The sequence below is a fragment of the Scyliorhinus canicula genome, chromosome 1 (genome assembly GCF_902713615.1).
Source record: "Scyliorhinus canicula chromosome 1, sScyCan1.1, whole genome shotgun sequence".
Lineage (NCBI taxonomy): Eukaryota > Metazoa > Chordata > Chondrichthyes > Carcharhiniformes > Scyliorhinidae > Scyliorhinus > Scyliorhinus canicula.
Window position 1 is genome coordinate 145,565,544 of NC_052146.1, and position 19,658 is coordinate 145,585,201.

The 19,658-nt window shown below is 45.4% G+C and overlaps 1 protein-coding gene across 2 annotated transcripts in view; it reads right to left on the reverse strand.

The window, feature by feature from the left end:
• Positions 1-19,658, reverse strand: part of angpt2b (angiopoietin 2b) — a 278,028-nt gene that overhangs the window by 63,694 nt on the left and 194,676 nt on the right. For both annotated transcript variants that reach the window (XM_038801179.1, XM_038801180.1), the window contains one exon: positions 6,686-6,852. In XM_038801179.1, coding sequence (XP_038657107.1) covers positions 6,686-6,852 — 167 coding nt within the window. The remainder of the gene's footprint in view (positions 1-6,685; positions 6,853-19,658) is intronic.

The following is a 19,658-nucleotide window of genomic DNA, read 5'->3' on the forward strand; positions in this document are numbered from 1 at the left end:
ATCAACATGGCTTGTAGTGCTTTTCTGGGCATGGTTGTGTGCGGACTGGCAGCGGTACAACATTTCTTGTCATGTTGTAGAGGATCTTAAAGGTTTTGAACTGAAATGAGTCCAGGAGAAAGAAGCTGGTTTTCTCTGTAGCCTGCCAAACACATTTTATGCAAGTCTGATGATGTTGACTGGGGCAAGTAGAGTCTTTGTCAGTTAGCAGGCATCAGAAAGCCCTCTTCCCCTACAGCTAACATGATCCAATATGTGTTTGTTACACCTGTTCTGCACAAAAAGTAGACCTGTCAAGTTTCATTTAATAAACAATGCTGATACATTGATGGGTGTTTGCTGCCTCGATATACTCTCAACTCGGGCACAGGAAAAACACTGGCATAGATTTTACATTGGAATGGCAGCAAAACTGTCAGCATTTGTTATCATTACTATGCTACAGCAGCTTCTGTATTTGGTATAACATGGAAATCCAGACATTACCATTAGTGATTCTACACTTCTCCAAAGCGTGTACTGTTTGGGGACTCGCAGACTACAAACAATGGGACTACAGACTACAGGAATTGATGAGAATTTTCAATCTTGTGTGGCTAGTCATTATACACTGTAAAATAATCCTTGAAAAAATTAAACCCTGTTCCATGAAGTTTAATTGTATTTTTAATAGAACATTAACTTAATTACTACTGCCAAACATCCTCACTGACCCGGAAAGGTTAATTTTATATTTGCAGCGTGTCAAATTTCTCCATTATAATAAAAATAATTCACTTTAAAAACATACATATTTAAGTTTTTTAAACTTTAAAAAAAAACTTTTGATCTTTAGTACAATCGTAAATATTTATTTGGCTGTTGCAAAATGTGAATTAAAGGAGGAGAATATTAGGGGTGCATTTTCTACCTCCACCCTCTTGGCCCCATGGTGTGTTTCTGATGGCAGAGGCGGTCCACCATCGGTTGGTGATGTCATGTTTCGGTCCAACCAATGTCCACGGGACATTGCGTGACTTGCATCCTCCACCATCAGGCAGTCCATCGTGGGCGGTCACAATTGGCAGCACCAGGAGATCTCACTGGCAGGATTGGCCGGAAAATTCTCCCCAAAGTGCTCTTTATTTCCTGGTCTTCCATGCAAGAATGCTTCAATTTTATTGGCAGCTAACCTGCCGACTTGTAAGCATGTTGCTTACCCCCGTGCCTAACTAGGTACTCCCGGCTACATGGTGGTCCCAGTGCGCACTGTGGGCTCCGCCCACGCATGCTGCTCCCCCGCCCCCTCATCTCCGCACCCCTGGCCCCGTTGTGCCTGGCAGCATGGGGGCCTCTCTCGCCCTGGTGCTCCATGTTGCAACAGGTATGTTGGTCGGCGCTGCCCATGCCAGTGATTCTCACCATGGACCTCAACCGGCGCCCCCAAAGGTGCTACTGTGGACATTGCCCTGGGTGGGTCACCTGATGCCCCAGCAGCACTTGGTGGTGGCCATTTGGGTGGCAGGAGGTGTGGCAGAGGGTGGGGTGGAGGGATGGGTTGTATGTGCGCACCCATACATCTGGTGTCACTCTGCAGAACCAGGAGCCAAGGTGGGTGGTCGGTGGGGTGTGCAGCATGATAGTTGCCTTGCAGACCATGGTAATGGCGGTCCATGCCTGGGCTCCATCCGAGTCCCATAGAGGGAGTCACCTCTGCCACATGGCCCAATCCCCCCTCCGACCCTAATCGGGCCCGCCTCACCCCAGCCAGTGTCCAGCCCGGCAGCTGGCAGCCCACATTTGTGTTTCTCTGTGTCCTACCACCTTTCTCTCCCTTATCAGGGATGACGCCGCTTTCACGATTTGTTACAGCACAAGCGAACCGCATCGTCGGGAATTCGGCCTCTCAGAGGCGGAGAATCGCGGAGGCCCCGGAGAATACCGGGGCGGGCCCACTCACGCAAACAGCGTTTACTATATGTGCATTCCAGAATACATTCTCGGCTCTGTTGAGGCGATTGCGAATTGTGATTTGGCGTCAGATCAGCGCCTGCCACGATTTCAGTGTCAAAAACGATTCTCCATCCAATCACATTTCATGATTTTGGCATCGGCCGATGGAGAATCCCGCCCATAGTCTTATAATAATAAGCCTCTTAAAAGTTTTTTCATTCTTCGATCACTTCTGATCTGAAGCCATTAATAGCTTTTGAAACCCAGCCAAGCATTTATAATGGTGCCAGTTCTAAAACAAAAACTACATTACAGAAATTGACAGAACAGAATGGTGATATACTTCTATTTCAAAGCAGAGTGACAATCAATCACTCGTGGGAAGCAGCACTGAAATTAATTTTTTCGACTTTCAAAAGCAGTTTTTAAAAAAATGCCTGAGTTGTCAGTGGATTTAAGAACAAAGAATAAAGATGAGTACAGCACAGGACCAAGTCTGTGCCGATCATGATGCCCTAACTAAAAGCAAAACCTTCTGCCCTGACTTGATCAGTATCCCTCTATTTCCTCCCTATTCATGTATCCATCAAGATGCCTCTTAAATGTTACTAGTGTGCCTGCTTCCACCACATCCTGTGGCAGCACGTTCCAGGCACCCACCACTCTCTGTGTGAAAAACGTAACCTGCACATCTCCTTCAAACTTTCCCCCTCTCTCCGTGAATCTGTGCCCCCCTGTAATAAGGCCCGCCCCACCCCAGCCAGTGTCCAGCCCAGCAGCTGGCAGCCCACATTTGCGCCTCTCTGTGTCCGATCTCCTTTCTCTCCCTTATCAGCAATGACGTCGGTTTCACGATTTGTAAAAGCACAAGCGAACCGCATCATCGGGAATTCGGCCTTTCAGGATTTTTTACATGGATTATTTTACAGTGTAACTAGCCACACAAAAATGAAAACTCTCATCAATTCGAAAACTCCCCATTGTTTATAGTCTGTGCGTCCCTGAACAGTACACACTTTGGAGAAGTGGACACTTCCACCCTTGGATAAAGGCTCTGACTATCCACGCCTATTATAATTTTGGAGACCACTATCAGATCTCCCCTCAGCCTCTGTCTTTCCAGTGAAAACAATCCTAGTTTATTCAACTCTCTTCAGGGCCAAAAGCCTCGAGACCAGGCAACATCCTGGTGAACCTTCCTTCCACTCTCTCCAAAGCTTCCATCTCCTTCTGATAATGTGGTGATCAGAACTGCACGCAATTTTCCAAATGTGGCTAAACCAAGGTTTTATATATCTGCAATATGATTTCCCAACTCCTGTACTCAATTCCCCAGCTGATGAAGGCATGCATGCCATGTGCCTTCTTAATCACCTTAGCCACCTGTGTTGCCACTTTTAGGGAACTGTGGACCTGCACGCCCAGATCCATCTGTCTGTTCATGTTCTTAAGGGTTCTGCTATTTACAGTATAATTCACAGTATAATTGATCCTCCAAAATGCATCACCTCGCATTTGTCCAGATTAAACTACATCTGCCATTTCTGTGCCCAAGTCTCCTGTTGTATCCTCTGCCAGTCCTCAGCACTATCAACAACTCTGCCAATCTTCATATCATCCATTTAAATCAAAGCACAAATCGTGACTGCAGAAGCTGACAGGACCTTTTTTTTCATTTTACGACAAGAGCCCAGGTCCTGATGGGCTTCATCCTTAGGTCTTAAAAGAAGTGTCTAGTAAAATAGGTGGTGCGTTGGTTTTAGTTTTCAAAACTCTCCAGTTTCAGGAAGAGTACCACTAGGTTAAAGGATAGCAAATGTAACTCAACTTTTCAAAATGGGCAGCGAGACAGAAAATACAGTCCAGTTAGCTTAACATCTGCTGTCGAGAAAATGTTAGAAGCTATTATTAAAAATGTTACTGCAGGGCACTTGGATAAGTCCATGGTAATAAAATTGAATCAATATGGTTTTCTGAAAGGGAAATCATGTTTAACCAACTTATTGCAGTTTTGAGAAAGTAACATGTGATAACGGGGATTTCCAGAAGGCATTGATGAAGTGCAGCTAACTAGCTATTGCATAAAATAAACCTCACGGTATAGGGCATAACATATTGGCATGCTTCGAAGATTTGCTGGCTGACAGACAGAAGAGAGTAGTCGTAAATGGGTCTTTTTCAGGTTGGAAGATGTAACGAATGGTGTGGCAGAGGGACCTGTGCAGGCACATCAACTGTTTACAATTTATATGAATGGCTTGGAAGAAGGGATAGAATGGACAGTAACCAAATTTGCAGATAACACAAAGATAGGTAGAAGAATATGAAGATAATGTAAGAGAGAGCACAAAAATATGTAGATAGGATAAGTGAGTGGGCAAAGATCTAGCAAAAGAAGTATAGAACATAGATCATTGAGTCTGAACCGGCCCTTGGAAACAGCACCCCACCCAAGCCCACAATTCCAACCCATCCCCACAACCCAGTAGCCCCACCCAATCCTTTTGGACATGAAAGGCAATTTAGCATGGCCAATCCACCTAACCTGCATATCTTTGGGCTGTGGGAGGAAACCAGAGCACCCGGAGGAAACCCACACATACAGACGGAGAACGTGCAGACTCCGCACAGACAGTGACTCAAGTCGGGAATCGAACATAGAACCTTGGAGCTGTGAAGGAACTGTGCTAACCACTGTGCTACTGTGCTGCCCCTAACATAGAACAGTACAGCACAGTATAGGCCCTTCGGCCCATGATATTGTGCCGACCACTTATCCTAATCTAAGACCAACCTATGTATAATGTGGGAAAATGTGAAATTGTCCATTTTGGCAGGAAGAATAATAAAAGAAGCATATTATCTGAATTGTGAGAAATTGTAGAACTCTGGGGTGCAGAGAGATTTGGGTGACCTAGTACATGAATCATAAAAGTTGAGCACAGGCACAGCAAAAAAGTAAAGATAATATTGTGAGGGGAATTGATTACAAAAGTATGGATGTTATTCTTCAGTAGTGCAGAGTACTAATGAAACCACATTGAAGTCCTGTGTACTGTATTGGCCACCTTATTTAAGGAAGGGTTTCAATGCATTGAAAGCAATTCAGTGAAGGCTTACTAGACTCAGACCTAGAATGGGTGGGTTAGCTTTTGAGGTCAGGCTTGTAGCTACTGAGCTAAAAAGAATAAGAAGTGATGTGAACAGATTAGGTCCCAAGAAGTCTTGACAGAGTGGATGTGGGAGAACCTAGAACTAGGAGTCAGTGCTCTAAAACAAGGGGTCTCTCATTTAAAACGGTGATCAGGAATTTTGTTTTCTTTCAGAGGTTTGTGAACCTTTGGAACTGTCTTCCTGAAAACGTGGTGAAAGCAGAGACCTTGAATATTTTTAATGCACAGGTGTAAAGATTTTTGGTAAGCAAGGGGGTGATGGGTTATCGGGGGTGGGGGGGGGGGGGTGCGTGGTTGGTGTGAATGCAGATTTGAGATTATTATCAGATCTGCCATAACCTTATTAAATGGTGGAGCAGGCTCAAGGGGCTGAATTGCTTACTCCTCTTCCTTGTTCATATTCTAACACTTTGGACAATTGAAAATGTATTGGAATACATGTAATAATTGCACATTTTTTTCCCTATTTGTTCTTGGGATGTGGGCATCACAGGCAAGACCAGCATTTGTTGCCCATCCCTAATTTCCCTTTGAACTGAATGGCGTTTTAAGAGTCAACCACATTGCTGTGGATCTGGAGTCACATGTAGGCCAGACCAGGCAATGATGGCAGATTTCATTCCCTAAAGTACATTAGTGAACCAGATGGGTTTTTACGACAATCGCTTCATGGTCATCGTTAGACTTTTAATTTCAGATCTTTATTGAATTCAAATTTTACCAACTGCCAGAGTATTATCCTGGGTCTCGGGATTACTACACCCAACGACAATGCCACTATGCCTCTGCCTCCCCTGGTCAACGTACTTTGCAGGACACAAGCTTATGATGAATCACTTAAAAAGAAACATATGTACATTACAATATAGCATCTAATACTTGATATGACCATCAATTCACGCGAAACAAGGAGTTGAAGTAAACTGTGGCTTTAATCGACTAGAACAGTGCTTGCCTGTGACTGCTCTGCTTCCGAAAGCCGCCTACAGGGCTGCTGCTCTTTATACCTCCCCTCAAGAGGAGGAGCCAGGGGCGGAGCCCACAAAGGCACCATCATGATACATCACAGGTAATACCTTACAATGGTCCATAGGTGGAGCCCTCATGGGCAACAGCGTGGTACAGTTATGTGCATGGTGAATGGTTAATGCAATACGTTCACCACAATACTTATGTTTGAAGGGGTTAAAGCATTTTGGATTTACCTTTCAAAACAGTCCTGACTGTTCAGAATGGTTCCCAAGTGGTTAGAAACCATCCAAGAAGGTGCACTTTTTTAGCACTTCTAAAATCCATTCCAGCAGAGAAAAAGAATGTGCAGGAGGAAATACAATTGATCCACGGTCCTCATTGTGGTGGTCCTGGCCTCGGAAGATGTATATGTGTGTTTTGCACCGAAGCCTTCTCAACCCACCAAAAGGTCACACAAAGGTGGTGTGGGGTCAGGGAGCATCAGGAAAATTATTTTTCCAATTAACGACTCAATTCACACCTCCACTTTGAGACTAAAATCTGGCCCAATAAAGAGCAGCCGTTGACTTACGGCATACTTTCTTCAAACCAACTCAAATTGAACTTACCGATACTTCTGCTGCTCATTCCCCACAAAGAAATGATCAAAGACAGCAAATGCTTCATTTCCGTTCCAGTCCTTCAGTTGAATGCGTAGAACATGAGGAGACTGGCTGGTAAGCTGGTGAACAAATTCATTTCCTAGCCAATATTCTCCTGAGGGGTCGCCAAAACCCTGATGGAGCAAAAATTGTAAATAATTATGAAGAAGTCTCAAGAAGAACAGAAGATCCTGACCCAGATGGAACAAGACTTTGTGAATAACATGGTTTTCAAAGGTATGTGCTTGTTAAGTTGCAATGACAATGTTATCTGAGGATACAAATTCCTGTGGGCTGCATCAAACAACTGAGCTCTGTTGATACTTAGCAGAGAGCAAAATTACATGCTAAATTTACCCATTTATTCTGTGCTATTTCATTTAAAAAGGGATGCCATTGTGATATGCATTTCTGCTGCCACTCTCACACATGTGGTGGCATGGTGATTAACACTAATGCTCACAGCGCCAGGGACCGGGTTCAATTCCGGCCTTGGGTGACTGTGTGGAGTTTGCACATTCTTCCTGTGTCTGCGTGTGTTTCCTCAGGGTGCTGTGGTTTCCTCCCGCAGTCCAAAGATGTGCAGTTTAGGTAGATTGGCCATGATAAATTGCCCTTTAGTGTCCAAAGATGTGCAGGTTAGGTGGGGTTATGGGGATAAGGCGGGGGAGTGGACATAAGTAGAGTGCTCTTTCAGAGGGTCGGTGCAGACGTAATGGGTCGAATGGCCTCCTTCTGCACTGTTGGGATCCGATGGATTCTATTCTATGGATGTGCTATGGGAGAAAGGAACAGGAGAGTTTAAGTACAATTTTCAGGAAAAATAACATGCTAAAATGACTTGAAGGGTTTCAATGCACTTTACATCGCAGGTTTGGAACAGGCAACAGAAGGATGAGGTCAGCATATTTTTCAGAAAAGACTACAATAATAAAAAACAATTTATCAAACAGAAAGATGTTGAACAGTAACTTTTTCTATCTTTGTGTCATCAGAAATAGGGCAAAGTAGGGAGCAGTAGTCCAACATGCTGAGCACAATAATTTATGTCAGGTAACTCCTGCCCATTATTTATGGGCTTATTAACCAAAAGATCAAATCAACTTTAGTTGCAAGCAAGGAGCTTTATTTGCCATTGCTGACAACATGCCTTATCTAAAAAGTTAAAGTCTTCCTCCATTTTTGTTTATGCCAACTGAATTAGATTGCTGTTTGTTTCCAGTAGTTTCAAATTATGTAGTGAATTGTGCTGCTGAGCCACAAGTCCACAAGGAGCCAAACCAAGATTACTCAAACACTTCTTATTTAGGACCCCTGCAGATGTTGGAAAGGAAAGACTTTTATCGCATCAATTTAGGTGATTCAAGAGTTTGTCCGAGGTAGCGGGAGAGCATGTTGTTAATTGCGCAAAACCAATTTTCCTTACTTTGCAATTTCAGCAGGTTGGAAACTTGAATTTAGGAGGAAAGAAAATGCTTTTCAATGTTAGTGAGAAAAAATGACACGGATGCACAAAATGAATCAAATCACAAAGATCCAATTTAAAGGGGCATAGAGCCTTGTAAAGTGACCATCTACCTCAAAATATATGACACAATGATATTTGCATTACCAATAAAGTAATAGATTGCTATCTGAGAATGTGGCTCGACTATTGATAAAAATACTGGGCCCAATCAAACGGCCTTGTGCCCGACTCGATGAAGCAGCAAAGGCATTAAATCTCATAAGAGGCCTCTCGCGAGATGTGCGATGATGGGGACGCCACGCGAGATCGAATTCCCAACCTCCTATCCCATGTCCTCTCCAAAATCATTATGCCCATGTGCCCCATGTCCTTCGTTCTTGACCTCATTCCCACTTAACTGGTGACCAGTCAGATACCCTCCTTGGCTTCCACGCCTGTGGACATTCGAAATGGGTCCCTCTTCTCAGATCATCCTTCTCAAAATTGATATCACTCACTTCTTCAAAAAAAAACACCCATTGGCGCAATGGTTAGTGTTGCTGCCTCACGGCGCCAAGGTCCCAAGTTCAATCCCAGCTCTGGGTCATTGTCCATGTGGAGTTTGCACATTCTCCCCGTGTTTGCGTGAGTTTTACCCCACACAACCCAAGGATGTGTAGGGTAGGTGGATTGGCCACGCTAAATTGCCCCTTAATTGGAAAAAATGAATTGGGTACTCTAAATTTATAAAAAAACACCCATGACTCTTTGGTCCTTGCAAACAATCCTATCTTCAATGTCACTTTGCTTTTGACATCATTCAATAAGTTGTTTCTCTCAAATATGTGTCCATTCGTTTCTGAGACTCCATAGTTGATTCATTCTAATAGGTTTTTCTGCCCATGTCAGACCACTGAACAGGTCTAATCGTTACCTCAAATTAAATGTGTCACTCTGACTGTGGGACAATGTTATTTTTCCTCACCCATCGTGTTTTTTTGCATCCTTTGGATTGTCTTCCACAACACCTTCCTCCAATGCAACTCGTCTGTGATGCTGAGTTCAGTATGCCCCTCACCTGATTTTACTCTCCATTGCCTCTGAGTTGTCAGCATGCTTTGCTGTTATCCAGTCCTGGATTTTCTGCAATTCCCTTCAATTCTATTCGTTTTGGTAGTTTCAAGCTCAACCAGACTGTTTGCAACCTTGACATCCTATTTGGAAAGTTCAAGCTGAGCTGTCAATTCATATCCTCTCCAGCATAAAAATGTCTACTTCCAACCCGAGAACACTTCAGTACCTCAGATCATCTGTGGATTGAAACATTCATCCATACCTTTATCACCTCAGTGGCTGGGAATACTGCAATGATGATCTCACTTCCTGACCCTACCACACCTGTCCACTATCTACAAAGCACAAGTCATGAGTGTGATGGAATACTCCACTTGCCTGGATGAATGCAGTTCCAACAACACTCATAAATCTTCACACCATCCCGAACAAAGCAGCCCATTTGATTTGCTCATTTGACCCCATCCACCACCTCAAACATTCAGCCCCTCCATCACTGATACACTGTGGCAGCAGTGTGTACCATCTGCAAGAAGCACTGCAGCAACTCACCAAGGCTCCTTCAAAAGCAGCTTCCAAACCTGCAACCTCCACCATCTAGAAGGTCAAGAGCAGCAAATGCATGGGATCATTACCGTCTTCAAGTTTCCCTCCAAACCACACACAACCCTGACTTGAAACTGTATTGTCGTTCCTGTGAAAAGTTTGGAACTACTTTCCGAACAGCACGATGGGGTGTACACCACATGAACTCTGGAGAATTGTGCCCTAAGTGTGGGTTAAACTGGTGAGAAACTACCCAAGGTTCAAAAAGTGACTAAGTGTCATTGCATACTGGTGGGAAATCGCCGCCAGAGCCAGCAGGAAACTCCATGAAAAAAATACCACAAATGAACTTTGAAATGTTTTGGGAGAATTGTGCCCCCATTTTCTCAGCAAATAAAGGCCCCTGCAAGGAAAGTAGCATTTCTGTGTTCCAGCTTTTGAAAAATTATAGTTTATTTTAAACACACAGCAACATTCACAAACACTTGCAACAGGTTACGTTTGAAAAAACTTTTTCTCCTTTTTCACCCCATCCCCAAAATACCCATGCTCGCTTACCTTTCTCCTAATACTCTCAACTTCTCTTCTACTCTCTCCTATTTCTCTCTTCTACCCCTAAATCCCTCCCCCTCCCCATACCCTTTGGCGATGGAAATTTGTTTGAATATGAAAGAGCTTCTATATCACAAAGAATCCTTCTTCCGACCACTTGAATGCATACTTAATTTTCTATAACTTTGTGAATTCGACTAGATCTCTCAGCCATGTTATGTTCTTTAGTTTTAGCTGGAAACCACAGCAGTTGATGACAGGAAGCTAAATAGGGAACATCTCTCTCAGCTTTGCAAGAAGAAAAGCCATACAATGGTTAAGAAAGCCATTGCCAGAAATCTAAAGGATAGCTACTAAAGAAACTAGAGGAATGAAGAAGAGTTTCTCGAGAGCCTGCAATTAAAACAACAAAGAGGAACTGAGAGCAGATTGGGGTACTGTTCATTTCAAGTCAGAGAACTGCAAAAGTGCTGGCTAGTGAGAAGTTAGAAAGATATCTGAAGTAGTTCTAAGGTGTGTGAAATCGCACTCCCATTTGTGAGATGTTCATTTAAATAATTGTAGAGCAGTCAATGGCTGGGTATCGAAATTTGTGTGTGTAAGAGCAGTCAAGATACATAAATCCTAAAAGCTGTTGGTGCAAAACCTGGAGTAGATTCGCTGATAGAAGTGGAGCAGAAACTCTGTTCAAAGAGAGTTCTTTGGAAAGCTTGGAGTGGACTTGGGAACGTAAACTACTAATGAAAAGAATGACATTGATAGAAGGTTCGAAAGCATGTTTTGGGAGTGAAATTTGGAAACTTTCATCTGACAATCATCTGGGAGGATTCTAAGGAGAACTCCACAGACACTAACTTGAGTTCAGAGTGTAGTGTGTTTGACCACAACCAATCTGTGTGTTTTGAAAAATGACTTTTTGTGCTAATGAGACCAAATATACCTCATCATCCATGTTAATCTAAACATCTGTGTTAAGCTAAGGGGAAAGTAGAGGAGTATCACATCATATCCATTTTTTCCATGTTTAATTATTTTTTTATTTATTTTTTAACAAATTAGTGGTCCTGTAACTCTGTTCCTCCACATTTGATAAAAAAAACATTAAAAGTTCAATTTCTTTGAGCCAGGGTTCTGTTCTGGGATCTTTCCATCCAGTTATAACATCAACTGGGATCATAAAATCCCCATAGCCATCCGTCACTAAGTTCCACTTGTCGATCACCAATGTGCTTGCTGTCCACTATGGTTTTGAATCCTCCAATACCTAAAATTTAAAGCTTCACGTCCCCTTATCTCTAACCTTCTGAAGCACGACAGTCCTCTCAAGTACTCTGAAATCCTGTTGCTGCTCCATTGGCGGTAGTGCCTTCAGTTCTCCGTGCCTTGCTCTGAATGCTTTTCCCAATCCTCTCCATCTCTGGCTACTCTTCAGCAACGTGCCTTGGGCTGATATTTGACAGTTTAAGGTGCTATTGAAGCGCAGGTTGCTAATTCTGAATTGCCAGACATTTTTTCTGAGACAATGGTCTGAATTGTCTGTCTGTCAGGCGAACATGATGGGCGGAACCGGAAGATGTGGAAGCTGCTCCTGTTCACAATCATGCTGGCTGATTAATTAACTGCCCATAAGCACCAGTAAGGTGGCGGGTGGGAGGCTTAAACGGAGCTCCCTGAAGGCTGGAAGTTTGCACTCAGGAGCCTCAGGAAGCTGCTTTGAAAGTTGTGTCCCGTCATTTTAGTTATAGTGCTGTCACTGAGTGCCAACGTCCATCTATGGTGAGCAGGGACATTCAAACAAACCTCACGTTGGTGGATGCATCTGGGGGCTCCCCTCAGGTTGCTCTTGACAAAGGCACCAGTTCCTCCACCCCTCTGCCAGTGACTGTGGCATCTGAGGAGACCTCGATGACTGAGGGGTGCCCAGCCATAATGCTGGAATCTCCCACACGGACGGGGCCCTCACAGACACCAGTGACCAGAGGGTGGTCACAAAGGTCATCAGGGTCCCCCAGAATCATCAGCCTGACTCCAATCAGCTGCCAGTAAGAGGGGAGCGCCAATACATTGCACTCACAAAGGGAAAATTAAATCACAATGTTCACAGAAGGGGTCTCACAGTTGATTAGCCTCTCCTTCACATGTGTGTCATGGTGAACATGTATCTTTGCTTCAATTACTAAAATGTTAGATAATGTGTAATACCCCTAGTGTGTTTCATGCAATTGTTAGAAAAGAGGCCTGAGAGTCATGTGTCACAAATATTAAGAATTGCAAAGTTTATTTCTGAGATCAGGCCTTGAGTTGAGGCCTCCCCGAACAGGTGCCGGAATGTGGCAATGAGGGGCTTTTCACAGTAACTTCATTTGAAGCCTACTTGTGACAATAAGTGATTTTCATTTTCATTGAGTTAAGGGTGACAGGAGGGCCTCATCAGGACCAATCTGTTAGATAGCATCTTTCTTACCATGACCTTGACTCCTTGCTTTGGGTTCCTAACTGCAAGTCCTCTGTATTAAGGGCTCCACAGCCTCCCTGCCTCCCATGAGCATCCTCACATCAGGTTCTTTCTCATCACCTTGGGCCTCTTTTGGCTGCTCTTCAGACTCAGCACTTGCATCATCCTTTGTGGTGTTTGCACTAGCATTACTGACTTCATCCTCCGATGTGTCCCCCCTCCTATGATAGTGCAAGATTGTACAGTGAGCTGCAGATAACAACAATAATGGAGACATATTGAGGTTATTGTAGTGATCGCCCTGAGCGTTCAAGGCAGCAAAACCTCATCTCGAATTGGCCTTTGGTCCTTTCAATTGTAGCCCTTGTGGAGGCATGATTGTGGTTGCAGCTCTCCTTGGTTGCAGTCATTGAGTGCCTCAGCAACCTCATTAGCCACCTTTTCAGAGGATAATCCTTGTCCCCCCCAGGAGCCAATCATCTAAGCATGCCAGAGCAATGAACATCCTTGAGATCTGGGAGTAATGCAGGATGAAGACTTCATGGCAGCTTCCTGGGATAATTGGCACAACTTGCAGTACCTGATTCTTCTGGTAACAAGCAATCTGGATGTTGAGTGAGTGAAAATTCTTCCGATTGACAAAGGCATTTGGCTACCCAACTGGTGCATGCAGTCAACGGCTCCCTGAAGCTGGGGGAATCTTGCATCTGGCTCACTCTGTCTGTCTGGCCTCATTGGTCCTGAAGTGAATGAAGGTGCCGGCTATTCAGAACAGAGCATCTGTGACCAAATCAATGCATCAGTTGGAAGTGGATTGTAAGACACCACATGGAACTGGCCCCTGGAAAGAACCAGAGGCATAACATTTCAGGGACACTGTCAACTTCAGAGCCACTGGTATAGTGTGGCCACCAACACAGTTGGAGGCAATTTTGCATCTTGCATACAGAGGTAACAATGTCCATGGAGAGGCGGAACCTTCCTTTACACTGAAGCTCCGACTTGTTCTGGGAGCCTGATCGCTGTCAGTACACTGTGTTCACTGGGTAATGGTGCCTTTTCCGGATCTTTCTACCTTAGAATTCCTGTTGGCCCTCCACCCCTTCTGGCTGTACTTCTTGGTCCATAGGGCTGATTTTAGTTTGGTGCCTGCAGACATCTGACTTCTTCTCCCTCCTGGGCCTTTTCTCCTCTTCAGGAGGTCCCTGCAGCCGAGTACACAATCCTATTAGCCCAGGTAATTTAAACAAATTAATTTACGGGATGTGGCCGTCGCTGATTAGGCCAGCATTCACGAGGCCCATCCCTCGTTGCCCATCATAAGGTGGTGGTGAGCTGCCTTCTTGAACCGTTGCAGTGGAGGTACACCCACCGTGCTGTTAGGGAGGGGTTTTCAGGATGTTGCCCCAGTGGACCTGGGTAGGATGCTCTTGCAAAGGGTCATTGCAGACTTGATGGGCTGAATGGCCTCCTTCTGCAGCTATTATTATGATCAAGAAAAGTTCCACGATAAACAAACTGGATCATGTTTTTAAACGGTGCAAATCTTTTCAAACATTGCAGGTGGTGGGAGGGGGGTGGAGGGGGAAGATGTGGGGCGTGGGGGGTGGGTGCGACAGGAAAGTAGTCTCCTTCAGCAGTGCAAAACCATCATACGCTGCACCAGTTTTCTTTTATTTTCCATTGACTTGGAAAACATTGCCAAGATTTTTAATTTCAAAACCAAGTAAGAGCACCAATGAGCCTCAGACAAAAGGTTTGAACAAATGTTCTGTGAGTGACAGGGGAAAGCAGGTCAGACACAGTGAAAAATTGGCTGAAAAGGTGATACGAGCATAGCCCAATGTCACCCCCGCAGAATTTATGTTGGTACACTTTGTCTTCTGGAGCTTTTATCCTTCCTTCAATCATTGAAGCAAGATAAATAGAAAACTTTAAAAATACAGAAGGTAGTCCCTGGGTTGTAAGGATTTTGTTTCCTTAACGTTCAAATAATTTATCTGTAACAAATGTTAACAGTTTTATCACCATAAACAGAGGGATAATGGCTCGCAGTTGTTTGTTACCTGACAGAGAGCAGCTGTCTTATTTTGACACATGAAAGAAACTAAAAATTATGCTTTCAAGCATGAAATCTGCCAGATTTGCTGGCGGCAAAATATCTTCATCTTCATTGATTTCTGAACCAAAGCAAACCGCCTTTCTCTGAGACTGCCAGTTTCCTATTGTGTTTAGAAAGTTGGTGAAGGCTGACTGCCTTCATTGAACACTTAGCTATTTTAATAGCAGAATATTAAAACAGAATTTTCTCTCTTTGTTGTAAATATGTGTGTGCCGGATTTTCACGGTGCCCGGGGACTAATGGCCGCGCGAGGGAGACCTCGCCAGGACGCCGTTCAGCACTGGTTTTCACAAGCATGGACCAACCATAAGGGCACCTGGAGTTGGGGAGGGGGGGGGGGGGGGGGGGGGGGAGAGAGTCTCCCTGGCCATTAGAGACTCCCGGGTGGCCGGGCTCTGCACAGGGTGGTATCCTGGCACACCCGATGCCACCCAGGCACCTTGGCACTGCCGCCTGGACACCCTGACTGTGCCACCTTGGCGCAGCCAGGGTGCCAGTGCCAGAATGATTGGGGTAGTGCTAGGGCGTCAGGCTGGCAGTGCCAAGCTGCCCAGGTGCTAGGTTGCCCATGCCAGGACTCAGGCCCGTGGTGCCTTGTCCTTAAGAGATGCATTATTGGAGAGGGTGGGGGGGGGGGGGGGGGGGGGGGCCTCGAGAACCCCACAAGAGGTAAGTAGGGTGCAGTGGGGCAGGTCCAGAGGCAGCGATGGGATCGCTGAGGAGGGTTGAAAGATCGGGCTGGCCTTTAAAAGGAGTGCTCCAATCTGCGAGTACTCTTCCTACATTTGCGGGCTGAACCCATCAGTGTAGGAAATTATGTAAGTGCAGCCTTGATGGGGCGTTCCCTGCTGAGGCCAAAAAAATTCACCTTTGAATAGTGGGGTCATTCTTGGTACTGCAGGTGCTGAGAAACACCCCAATAAATGTGCCCGAAATGGGACTCTGTTTTTGTCCAGTTGAATCGCGCCCCATGTAGAGAAAGTTACAAAGAGAGGATATTAAACATAAGATTGAAAGAGAGACATAAGAGGCAGAAAGAAACATTTTGAACATATCATGATTTCTCTTCAATATATTTTGTTAAATCTCCAACTATAATTAAAATTAGAAAGATAAGGGCCAGAATTCTCGTGACCAAGTTCTGATGCCGGTGTAAAAAGCGGTATCAATCACTCCGGCGTCAACGATCCCTGATAATCAGGAATGCTAACCATTCCTAGGGGGCTAGGTCAGCGCCGGAGTGGTCCCTGCAGCTCCAGCCGGCACGGAACGGCCGGCATGACTCGAGAATGCGCGGAATGGCCGGCGTGATTCCGCGCATGCGCGTGGGTTCCCGTCTCCGCGCCAGCCCTCGGGCAATATGGCGGACCCCTACAGGGGCCCAGCATGGAGCAACATAGGCTCCCACGGAACCAGCCTGCCCGCTGATTGGCAGGCCCCAATCACGGGCCAGGCCACCATGGCAGCCCCCTCGAGGTCGGATCCCCCCGCACCACCCCCCAGGACGGCCCCCACAGACACACCTTCCAGGTCCCGCCGTGTGGAACTGAGTAACCCACGCCGGCGGGACCCAGGCCCGGAGAATTACTTTGGGGGAGGGGCAGCTTTCAATGGCTCCTGACGGGTGCGGCAGCGATATCTCGGATGTCTGAAAATCGGCGCTGGAGAATCGGGGAGCTGGCATCAGGGCAGCAGGGTGCGATTTCCACACTGCCCTCGGGGATTCTCCGACTCGGCGCCGGGTCGGACAATTCCGGCCAATCAGTGCAATTCAGCACACTTCGAATTAAGTCTGCTGTAGGGCGCATTTAGCAGGGTGTTTATCAGCAGCTGCAGCACTGAGGAACACTCCGCTATTCAATTGCACCTTTCGATTTATTAAGGCCTCGGCGAGTTTATCTCCACACTTAGAGTGATTTCCTGCTGGCGAGCTGATTTCCCAAGATTTTTATCGGGGGGAATTCAGTGATGGTAATCCCATTGAATGTCAAGGGATCATCCTTTCATGGTGGAGATGTTCATTGCCATGCACTTATGTGGCGCGAATGTTAGTTGCCATTTGTCAGCTCAAGCCTGGAGATTGTCCAGGCATTTGGACATGGCCTGTCTTAGTATCTGAAGAGTCGTGAATGGTACTGATTATTGTACAGTCATCAACTAACATCCCACATCTGACCTTATGATGGGAGAAAGTTCATTGATGAAGCAGCTAAAGATGTTTGAGCCAAGGGCAATACCCTGAGGAACTCCTTCAGTGATGTCCTTGTGGTGATCTACCACTGTATATATGTGTGTGCTTGTATTAGGGGATGTATGACAGTACCTGTATTACAGGTTTTCCGGTAAGCCCCTGCCGGCTATCTCCGCCCACAGGGAGCAGTATAAATATTCATGAGTTCCCCTGAGCTGCCATTCTACATCTGCAGCCGAAGGAATAACATCTCACGGTAATATAGCCTCTCTTGTACTGATTCAAGTCTTTGTGTGCAATTCTTAGCGCCACAGTCCTCGAGCTGAGATGACTCCAACCAGTGGAGAATTTCCCCCCGATTCCCATTGACTCCAGTTTAGCTTGGGCTCCTTGATGCCACACTCGGTCAAATGTTGCCTTGATGTCAAGGGCAGTCACTCCCACCTCACCTCTGGCATTCAGCTCTTTTATCCATGTTTGAACCAAGGCTATAATGAGATCACAAACTGAGCAAAACCCACACTGAGTGTCTGTGAGCAGGTTGTTGCTGGGTAAGTGCCGCTTGATAGCATTGTTGATGACCCGTTCCATTATTTTGATGATGATGGAGAGTAGGCTGATAGGGTGGTAATTGAGTTGAATTTGTCCTGCTTCTTGTGTACATGACACACCAGGACAATTTTCCACATGCCGGGTAGATGCCAGTGTTGTAGCTGTTCTGGAACAGCTTGATTTGGGGTGCGGCAAGTTCTGGAGCACAAGTCTTTTGTACTATGTTGGAATATTGTCAGGGTCCATGGCCTTTCCAGTATCCTTACCTTCAGCCATTTCTTGAAATCACGTGGCAGGAATCAAATTGGCTGAAGACTGGCATTTGTGATGCTAAGGATCTCTGAAGGAAGCAGAGATCATCCACTTGGCACTTCTGGCTTAAAATTGTTGCAAATGCCTTATTTTTGCACAGATTTGCTGGGCTATTCCATCATTGAGAATTGGGATAGTTTGGAGCCTTCTTACCCCACTGAGTTCTTTAATTGTCCATCACCATTCATGGCTGGATGTGACAGGACTCAGACCGTACATCGGATCCATTGGTTGTGGAATTGCTTAGCTCTGTCTATTACTTGCTACTTTTGCGGATTGCCACTCAAGTAGATCCTATGTTGTAGCGTCACTAGGTTGATACCTGATTTATAGATATGCCTAGCACTGCTTCTGGCATGCTGTCCTGTACTCTTCATTGAATCAGTGTTGACCCCTGGCTTGGTGGTCATGGTGAATGTGGGGGTATGCTTGTCATGAGGTTGCAGATTGTGGCTAAGTACAATTCTGCTGTTGCTGATGGCCCACAGAGCCTCCTGAATGCCTAGTCTTGAATTGTTAGATCTGTTCTGAATCTATCCTGTTTAACACCATGGTAGTGCCACACAACACGATGGAGGGTATCCTAAATGTGAAGATGAGACTTTGGGCGGGGTTTTCCATTTGCGTTAAACCTGAGATCAGAAATTCCTGCCCGAGGTCAATGGTCCTTTAAATGTTCGGTCAAAATTTTTGTCCTGCCCGCGACAATTCCTGCAGCAGGCAGGAGTGGAAAATGTCCCCTTTGTCTCCACAGCGATTGTGCGATGGTTACACCTACCAGTACCCTCATGGACAGATGCATCTGTGGCAGGTTGGTGAGGATGAGGTCAAGTACGTTTTTCCTCTCATCACCTGACATAGTCCCAGTCCAAGAGTTATGTCCTTTAGGTCACGGCCAGTTTGGTCTGTGGTGGTACTACTGAGCTACTCTTGGTGATGGACACTGAATCCCCCACTCATTCTGCACCACTGCCATCCTCAGTGTCTCCTCCAAGTGATGTTCAACATGCAGGAGTACTGATTCATCAGATGATGATGGACAGGATGAAGTAATAAGCAGGAGGTTTCCTTGCCCACCTTTGACCTGGTGCCACAAGACTTCAACGGGTCTTAAGTCTAAGTGTAGGCTGATGGCTAACAGGGCAACCCCCTCCTGACTGTATACTACTGTGCCGCCACCTTTTCTGGACTGGTGGAAATGGCAATGGTGGTATCTGGGACATTATCATGATTCCATGAGTACGACTATGTCAGGCTGTTGCTTGACTAGTCTGTAAGACAGATCTCCAAATTCATGACCCCCAGATGTTTGTAAGCTAAACTTTTCAGGTATGAAGAGGCTGAGTTTTCCTTAGTAGTTTCCCATGTCTCAGTCAATGCCAGGTGGCCTGTCCGGATTCAGTCCTTTTTGTTTCCAATGCAGCGGTTGAATATAACTGAGTGGTTTGCTAGGCCATTTCAGAATGCATTTCAGAGACAAAGGATAGTAGTGAACCAGTTGGGTTTATACAAGAATCAACAATGGTGTCATCATGAGAATTTTAATTCCAGATGTTTTACTGAGTTTAGATTCATCCATTTCCTATGGTGGGATTCAAACATGGATCCCAAGAGCTTTACCCTGGATTACTAGTCCAGCAACAATACCACTGTGATACCACCTTCCTGTAGTATCTTAATAGACTAGCG